This window comes from Ailuropoda melanoleuca, chromosome 12, assembly GCF_002007445.2.
Source record: "Ailuropoda melanoleuca isolate Jingjing chromosome 12, ASM200744v2, whole genome shotgun sequence".
Taxonomy (NCBI): Eukaryota; Metazoa; Chordata; class Mammalia; order Carnivora; family Ursidae; genus Ailuropoda; species Ailuropoda melanoleuca.
The window spans coordinates 8,023,271-8,032,856 of NC_048229.1; the positions used below are offsets into that span (position 1 = coordinate 8,023,271).

The following is a 9,586-nucleotide window of genomic DNA, read 5'->3' on the forward strand; positions in this document are numbered from 1 at the left end:
CCTGTCTCAGTGAGGGCCTCCCAAGCACGAGCTGAGCTGCTTTGATCCCCACAACCCAAGACGGAGTATCATTGTTCCCATTTCACAGAAGAGGAACTCTGAGGCACAGGGACATGGGCTCCGAAGAGCTGGCTACGCCCAACACAGGTCTGAAAAACCCGCCAGTTTCTCCTATGACACCATTATTTTCCCCTCAAACACTAGGGCCGCCGGACAATTCAAAAGCTCCTAAAAGCAATTCAGTTAAAACAATTTTTTAAAAACACAATTAACTCCATAAGGGTAAATTACTAAAAGAACTTGTCCTTTGAATCAACAGAGGCTCAGTTGCTACAAGTGGTCCTGGCCCAGTATTCCCCAGCTCTTGCCAGCTCCTTGTTCTGACCTCTGTGTCAGGACAAAAAGGCTCCTGTGCACCTCCCTGCAATTGTTGTGTGTGTGTGGGGGGGGCTCCTTGGTTCTACATCCCCATTCTGTGCTTCTGCTCCTTCTGTGCCTTCAACCCCTCCCCCACCCCCCAGCACCCTGGCTTCATTCAGAACTCCTGCCCAGCCCCCATCCTCAGCTTTACCTGCTGTCATTCACCCCAATAAGCAGACTTTTACCCTAGATCTATCTCTCCTAGCATTGTGAAAACACCAGCAAGAGAAAAGAAATTCACGATAATCCCAGAACACCAGACTTCTTGTCCACCTAAGGTCTCTAATTATAATCAAAGACGGCAGGCAATTTTGTATCTTATTTTTCCCACTAGTTGTGCGATCAGATTTATGCCTTTTTTTAAATCTTTTTTTTTTTTAAAGATTTTATTTATTTATTCGACAGAGATAGAGACAGCCAGCGAGAGAGGGAACACAAGCAGGGGGAGTGGGAGAGGAAGAAGCAGGCTCATAGCAGAGGAGCCTGATGTGGGGCTTCGATCCCAGAACGCCGGGATCACGCCCTGAGCCGAAGGCAGACGCTTAACCGCTGTGCCACCCAGGCGCCCCAGATTTATGCCTTTTTAACGGCCGAGAAACTTCACCGAGAAGTTAATGCTCTCACGACTGCATCTACTGATTGCACCTCATTTTTTGCACCTTTACCACCAATTTGAAGACCACATTTTCTCATGGTTTAACATTCCCGAAATCTGAATGTCTCACAATTGACCAGTTTCAGCCTTAGGTCACATCATGTCACAGTAAATGGCAGTAAATTTCTCCTATGGAGAAAATAATGGCACATCTTCTATCAATGGTGCCTGATGGGCTATGAAATACGGTGCTAGCAATTAGTTTCCTTTTTATGGGTTATCTCCTTTTAAGGGAGATGACCAGGTTTGATTATGAACATTTTCATGATTCTGGATACACACTACTGAATTTTTGGGTTGATCCAGCCCCTCACTAGGTATAAGCTGGTTTCACCACAGAATAACCAGCATTGAGCATTTTGGCTTTTTGGGTTTGCCTGATTTCACAGGGAACTACAACTACAAAGTAGGAATTGTTTCCATTTGCCTTTTATTAAGAACAATCGCTGGAACTCCTGGAGCTCCTCGCTCTGAGTGGCAGCCACTGTGCATCCAATGCCTTACCAGGAACGGTCACAAGTACATGGCGAGGACTGTCGACCTCGGACACGGAGGCTCAGGGAGGTTCAGAAACTGATCTGAGGTCGTGCAGCCCACCAGGGGCAGAGGCAGGATTTGAACCCAGGCCGTCTGGCCCCAAGCTGCTCTCACTGCGGCTCACCCCCTGGAGCCACAGAGCAACAATTAGGATGCCAGCGTCTCCCAGATTGGCAGGAAGTCTGCCCCAGGACTAGGGCTCTCCGTGAGGAAAGAGCAGGCTCCTCAGCTGGCCACTGGGGGACCTCCTCCATTACCACCCCCCCCTGCTCTGTGGAACTCTCCCCAAGCCTGCTGCCAGGCTGTTCCTGCTGCCGCCGGAAATGCCCTTTCCTTGGACCCCGTGAGTCCAAATCCCAAGGCTCAGCTCAAAGGCTGCCTCTTCTGCAGAACCGTCCATGACCCTCCGAAGGAAAGGGGACATCCTCTGAACATTAGCCCCACACTCTGCGCCATTGCCATTGTCGCCCAAGAGTCTGGGCACTTCACTCACAAATCCCTCCCAACGCACTCCTTCTCCCCAGTGCCGTGCCCCTGCTCCCGACCCACCTTGCAGGCCCTCCCTGTCCTCGCTGGCATTTCCACCCACTTCCACAGGACACGAGAGAAACTTTTCCAAGTTCAGGCCTGATTGGTCGCTGCCCTGCCTGCCCACTGTTCTTAGCACTACCCCCAGAACCTTCCGTGTCCCCTGGGCTCTGCCTGGCCTTGCCTCTCCAGACTCAGCACCTCCTGGCCCCCCACCACGTTGCCCCACCCTGGCCTCCTTCAGGCCTCCTTCCATCTGCCTTCTGGCCTCTGCATAGGCTGCTTCCTCTGCCAAGACACGGTCTCTGTCTTCCTCCTGTACCTGGTTACCTGCTCTGGCCTTCCAGGGGTCAGGTCAGAGAGGCCTGGAGTCCCTTCTGATCTCAGTGGCTCCCGTGAGGGGCCCACATGAACCAAGGCCTCTCCTTTACGGCTCTGCCCATGTGCACCTTCACACATTCCGTTTCGTGACTTGACAGGGCTGTGTCGCTCAGCCAGAGAGGAAGCCACATGCATGCAGGGACCAGCGTCTGCCGCTTTGCTGCTACAGCCTGACAGGTGTGGTTGGTGCCAGAACACAGCTGGTGCTGATAAACATTTGTTAGGTGAACGAATGACCGAGGAAGGGAATCCTCTCCAGAGAGCCCTTGCTGCCTCTGTGATCCCCATTCCCTGCTCCCTTCCTGCCAGGGGTGAGCTCTTCACCCTGGAGAACTTTCCTATCTTTGGGAAAGATTATGTTTCAGAAGCATACAGGGCACAACCACCAGTCAGTAATTAGGGCATGGAAGCCAGGCAGCATGGGTCTGAACCTCTCGCCAGCTGTGTGACCTTGGGCAAACTGCTAAGCCTTGCTGTGTGCTTCAATTTCCCTAGCTGTAAAACGGGGGAAAGAAATAATAGTACTGAATGCACAGGGTTGTTGTGAGGATTAAAAAACCAAATATATAGAAAGCCCTGAGCACGCGCCTGGCACGGAGAGAGTGCTCAGTAGATGTTCACGTTATTATTGCTACTGCTTCTGCTATAATATTTCCTTTAATTCAAAGACAAGCATTTCCCCCAGATTCTGACACTTCTGAAATCAGAATCGGTAGCATCTAGCATGGGCCATTTTCCCCTGCCACGCTGTAAAAAGCCCTAAAATCCAAATGACTCTTACAATTAAAGGGGTCATCATTATCATCCCATGATCCGGCTTCCTGAACCCGCCCCTGATCGCCCTGCTGCTACCTGAGCCTCCAGCTCTACCTGCCAGGCCCCCTAAAACCTCCCAGGGAACAGCAGAAATGGAAGCCAGCATTTCCTTTCTACCTTGTCCCCCCAAACTCAACAAACCTGCACCCCAGATACCAAGGACAGAGTTTACTAGTTCCGCTTGGGATGATCTCATGATACAGGAGGCAAAGAATTTGCTCTGGAGTCAGGCCAGGGCGAACTCCTGCTTCTGCCACCTGTGTGATCTTGAGCAAGTGTCTTTATCCTAAACGGGCAGTAGGGAAAAACCACTCATGGCCTCAGTATCAGCCTAGCATTCTGAGATCATGGTCTCCTCAACTCTTCCCGACAAGCCTTCAGGAACAAAGGTAATTTTCTCTCCCTTTTCCAGATAAGGAGACAGAGGTCTCAGGGAGGTGAAGGTCTGGGTCTCATGACACATGGTTATTAAAATGCAGAGGTGGGATTTGAAGGATCTGATTCAGATTATTAGGCAATCTTGAGGTTTGTGAATTCCTGCTATAGTTTTCACCTTTGTGACTAAACACTTTGGTATGGCAGAAACATCCCAAACAAGTGTTTTCCCTTTATCCTGTTTGAAACACCAGACAGAATTGTCTTCAAGCCCGGGGAAGTCCTTTAACGCTGCTGGTCCACCAGAATTAATTTACCTTTTCATCCCAGGTGGCCATTTTCCTGTCCTCTCTGGATCTGGAAAATAAGAAAACATTTGTCTAGATCTGACATCCTGCTATCATTTACCTTAGTATGTGCTTTGCAACACTTTGTTACAAATTATTTTTAACTTGCTTACATTAGCAGTGTCTGAAAATAGCATAAAGCTTGAAGTGTATGAGGAAGGATGCACACCCTTGGTATATACCCAAAAGAATTAAAACAGGCACTCAAGACAAATACATATACACAACTACTCATAGCCAAAAGGTGGAAATAACCCAAGTGTCCATTAGCGGATGAATGGATAAATAAAAGATGTTCTATCCATACAATGGAATGTTTTCCAGCCATAAAAAGAAACAAAGTCCTGATCCATGCTACAGCATGAATGAACCCCTAGAACATGACACTAAATCGAAGAAGCCACACACAAAACTTCACATATTACATGATTCAACTGATATGTAATACCCAGAATATGCAAATCCAGAGACAGAATGCGCATTGGCGGTTGCAGGGACTGGGAGGTGGGGGCAGGGGAGAGACTGCTTCATGGTTGCAGGGTTTCCTTTTGGTTTGATAAAAATGTTCTGGAACTGGAAATAGGTGGTGGTTACGTGACGTTGGGAAGGCACTAAATGCCACTGAACTATTCACTAAATGTTCATGGAGTTGTAAAATGGTTAATCTCATGTTATGTGAATTTCACTCCAGTTTAAACTTAAAAAGAAAAAGACACACAGACCTACGTTACAGTGACGGGAATGCTCTGGAAAATAGAAAGTATCCTATGTCCACCAACGAGGGTCTGGTTAAGTCAGTTTAGGTGCATCTGAGCAGTGAGAAACTCTAGTGTTGCTAAATCTTCTTCATATGTGGGTGAGGAAAGAGGTGAACGATATAGTAAAACAAAGAAAAATTCACATTATAGAATAATATATACAGTATGACCCCAACTACGTGAAAAATTACATATGTATTTTTAAAAATAAGTCTGTAAGGATTTACAGTGATTATTGCTGGACAAAAGGGAGTGATCTGGGGGACTGACTTTTGTAGGTATTTTTCTTCACTTCTGGAAGGTCTGAACTTTTACAATGAGTATGTGTTACTTCTTAAAATTTATTTTTAATGTGGGTGACATAGGGATGTACTAAAAAACTGAAACAATTCAAAAAGATATACTATGACTAGAATGACTCCTTTCTACCCATTCTTCCCAGAAGTAGCCACTCTTACCGGTTTCCTATGTGGCCTTCAGGGGTATTCTATGCCTTCGCAAGCACATCCATATTGACTCTTTCTCTCCTTTTTTAAAGTTCAACAAATGTGAGCCCGCACATTCTGCTCTGAACCTTGCTTACTTCCCTTTAGGGTGCCGGTAGGCTCCTTAATGACCACCCCCCCCAAAGGTGCACCTGTCCTAATCCCCAGAACCTGTGAATATGTCAGTTTCCATGGCAAAAGGGACTTTGTAGATGTGATTCAATTAAGTACCCCAAGATGGGGATTATCCAGGTGGGCCCAGTGTAATCAGAAGGGGCTTTATGAGTAGAGCAGGAGAATCAGAGACAGAAGGACATGTGAGCACAGAAGTGGAAGTTGGAGTCCGAGATTTGAAGATGTTATGTTACTGGCGTTGAAGATGGAGGGAAGGGATTACAATCCAAGGAATGTGGACAGCCTCTAAAAGGTGGAAAGGAAATGATTCTCCCCTACAACCTCCAAAAGGAATGAAGCCCTGTCAACACCCTGATGTTGGCCCACCGAGACTGATTTTACCCGTCTGATCCCCAGCACTGTAAGGTAGTAACTCTATGTTGTTTCAAGCCATCCAATTTGTGGCAGATTGTTACAGCAGCCATTAGAGACCTAGTATTTGGACTGTTCTAGATCAGAGCATGCTAGATCAAGTGCTCTCCTTGGAATGATTCCACAAGAGTTCCCTGGAGGAAGGTGTGTAGTCCCACTAGTGATCAGAATTTAGATTATTTCCCAATCTTCTGTTGCCCCAGTGTTCCAATGAATAACCCTGCACACTATGTGCTTTTATAATTTAAGAAAAAATTACCATTTTGAAAAAACTATTCTTAAAGACATAAAAAAAAAAGTTCTTTCTCTCCTCCGTACCATGCTGCGGGCACAAGGGACTCTCAAAGGGTTTCTTGCTGGTTGACTGGCAGAACAGCTTCTGCAACCAGCAGAGTTCAACTCAGTGTGTTCCTGTTCTAACCCCTGGGGGCCCTCACCCTGCTCTCATGAGATGGGCTCAAGTGGAACCTTTAGCACAAGCAAAGGTGAAGGGAGCAATTAAGGTGCCCTGGAGATTTCCCTCCTTCACAAGACAGGAAATAGAACAAGCACATATATAGAAAAACACCCAGCTTCACTAATTTAAGCAACAGAAAATTTAAAGATACATACGTGACCTTTCCACTAAACTAGACAACACAAAAGTAATAAAACTCAGTGCTTGTGGGGCTGTAGGGAAAGTTGCACACACTGCCAGGCATAGTTTTTCCTCAGCAGCCTTCTGCTGCTAAGTGGCAAGTGCCTTCAAAATAATCGTACTCTGGACTTGAACACATCAGTTTGGGAGCCATCATCTCAAATCATTTGGTAGCAAAACACAGGTGAAATGTGGACAAGCTAATTTGGATACAATGGCTAGAACCTGGAGAGACCCCAGGAGCCCCACTTTAGAGAACAGCTGAGGAAAGCAGTGGGCCGTTAGAAGGAATGACAATTCTGAGGTCTATGTAGAAATACAGAAAGAACGCTGTTAAGCAATGACAAGTAGAACCCTGACGGTTGTACACACCACTGGCAATTGTACAACATAATTGGAACACTTACTATGTGCCAGGCACTGTGCTCGGTTCTGGGGGAACCCAAAGTGGCAAAGGAAAACGTCAGGGCCCCGGCAGAGGATACTTTAACTGGGTAGACAAACAAGGAACCAGGGAAACACGTAAGCAAGGTAACATTCCCCGAGGCTAAGCATGGGAAGAAAGACGGTAATGCAGTAAGAGAGTAGGCGAGTGTGGCTCCTGCTGGTGTAGTGATCAGGCAAGACTTGAGGAGGCGATGTGGACAGAGGTCCCTGAATTGCAAAGAGGTAAGTCACAAGAAGATGGCCGGGAAGACCATTCCCTGGAGAAGGAGGCCCCCCCCACAAGCCTCAGCAAGTCCAAGGAAGAAAGAGGAGGTCAGTGTGTCTGCAGGGAGCATGCAGTGAGAGAACGATGGCAGGAGACAAGAGTCTGATCTTGCAGAGGGCTTGGGAGGCAATGCTGAAGATCTGGGGGGTCAAGGGCGGCGGCTGGAGGCCAAGAGGAGGCAAAAGATGATGAGGATGCAGAGGAATGGCCAGATTCAGAACATGCTGAGGAGCAGAACCTGCTGGAGGCTTATATGTGGGGGGTGAGATGAGCAGGTTTTGGGGCAATAAGAGTCTGGGCTTCCTCTTTCTTGCTAAACCAGTGATTGCGGAGGGCTTGGAGACCTCAGAGTGGTTCTGGAATTGTGCAAGCCTCAGCCCAAAGATTTTCAAAATGCTGCACCTACTAGTCTTTCCCCCAGGGACTCAAGAGTGTGAGAAGTTGCAGCTGCCAACCTTGGTCTTACTCAAGAAGCTTCCAGCTGCTGGTGGGGCTGTCCGGAAATACCGTAGATCTCAGATAGTCCTGACTGACCTGTGGTTAAAGGTGTCTGGGACAGAGGAGTGTTTTCAGAGGGAGGGGGATGGAGCTGGGGGTGGGGGGGGCACAGCTCCATAGTAACCTTGGGCCAGGTGCTGGGCTAAGCCTTTATAACAAGCATCTCACTTCATCTCAGCAATGCCGTAAGTACCATGCTTAACCCCATGGGACGGTCAAGGGAACGGAGGTATGGAGAGGTGAAGTCCCATGGCTAAGCCTGCAAAAGCCCTGCACTCAGCAGAGGTGCTGGGTAGAGGTCTGTAAGTTCCGGGGGGAGGGGGGACGGCTGCACCTCTGTGTCCTGGAGTTTAACCTGTTCCCAGCCCACCATTCTAATCTTCAGCACACCTTGTCCCAAGAGGTGGGTGTTTAAAAGTACTCCCAGGTGAAAGATTTGCTGCCCTGGAGATTGGCTCATTTCAGCCTCCACCTGGGATACCCAGTACTACCTTTATCCTTACTTCTCTCCCTGCAGTCTCCCCACGGGGGGGGAGGGGGAGGCAGGGAGGGGCAGGGATAAAAGGATTTAGGGGTTCACACAGACCTGGTTGTAAGTTCTGGCTCTGCCTCCTCCGGCTAGGTGACCCAAGGCCAGTGGCTTGGCCCGAGATTCGGTTTCTTCACCTGTAAGGGGGAGACAAGGATGGTACTTAACCTCACCTGTTGTGGCGCTCAGCGGGTGATGAAGGCACCTGTCTCCGGTTAAGCATGCCATGCAAATGCTTGTCAATGCTTATCAATGCTCCCGTTTTCAAGGGGAGGTAACCGATGCCAAGAGGGGGGCTTCCCTCCCAGGTCCCGTGGCACGCGGTCTCCTGTCCTGCCCCTCCACCTGACTCTGGTACGCCCTGGACAGGGCAGGGGGTCTCCGGCGGAGTCCCAGTCCGCCCGCGTTGGCCGGCGCTGTTAAACGCAGAACAGAGGACAACTGCGGGAGGGGTCCAAGGCACGCCAGCGGGGGGATTGGGGGGGAGCGAGGCGGGGGTGAGGGTCGGCGCCTCGGCCCCCTCCCCTCCCCCTCCCACCTCCAACCCGGCTCGGGCCATGGTCCCTGGCTCTTGCCTGGGTCTCAGTCCCCTTGCCCTGGCCTGTCTCCCCGTTGTTCTCGGGCTGGCCCCCTCCCCCGCCCCCTCCCGCTCCGCAGGCCCGGGCCTGGCCTGGGCCTCCTGCGCTCCCGCAGACGGACAAAGGTCCCGCTCGTGGGAGCCAATCGCGAGTCACGAGAATCCTGTCCCAGACTAGCCTGAGGGAAGGGGTGGGAGGAGGGAACGACTTCCTTCCTCCTGCGGAATGGAGTGGGGGCGGATCCAGTCCCCTCCCCACCACACACACTCGGGGAAGCTGGGCCTGACGCCTGGCGGCACCCCTGTCCTGTTTACTTAGGGGTGGCTCAGAGTGGCTTTGCTTGTCCCCTGCGCTGTATCTGCCATGCAGAGGTTGGAGAGTGGGCAGAGTGTCCTAAAGGGATGGCCAGCGTTGAAGGCGGCAGGCCTCCCCTGAATGCGAGGTCTGTCCGCAGGAGGAAGGAGCCTTCCTGCCTGGAGGCTGAGCCCCCTTGCTCAGGCTGACTCCTCCTTAACTGCCTAGCCCAGCTTCCATGTCCCTCTCCTCCCAGGGCTTCCCCAGCACTGTGCTCACACTTCATTTCTGGCACTGTCCTGGGATCAGTTTCCCTTCGACTCCGTCTTCCTAAAAAGACCATTTGTCCCATACCTCAGGGTGGAGGCCCTCTCCTACACACCTCCCTGCTTCTGGTTTAGTTGGGGGCCGGAGGAATCTTAATCCTTGGAGAGGTAACCTGGTTAACACAAACCCAGTGGCTTAAAACAACACAAATTTGTTATCTTAC

At 50.0% G+C, this 9,586-nt stretch overlaps 1 protein-coding gene across 2 annotated transcripts in view; it reads right to left on the minus strand.

Moving 5' to 3' along the window:
• Positions 1-8,855, minus strand: part of HVCN1 (hydrogen voltage gated channel 1) — a 34,625-nt gene extending 25,770 nt beyond the window's left edge. The window contains exons 1-3 of one of the 2 annotated variants that reach the window (XM_034637889.1): positions 8,800-8,855; positions 8,282-8,361; positions 4,030-4,069 (exon numbers count right to left, since the gene is read on the minus strand). In XM_034637889.1, coding sequence (XP_034493780.1) covers positions 4,030-4,050 — 21 coding nt within the window. In that variant the 5' untranslated portion in view covers positions 4,051-4,069; positions 8,282-8,361; positions 8,800-8,855. Of the gene's footprint in view, positions 1-4,029; positions 4,070-8,281; positions 8,362-8,799 lie in introns of those variants that run through there. The other variant, XM_011225905.3, reaches the window with a different exon arrangement.
• Between the last annotated feature and the right edge of the window lie 731 nt (positions 8,856-9,586).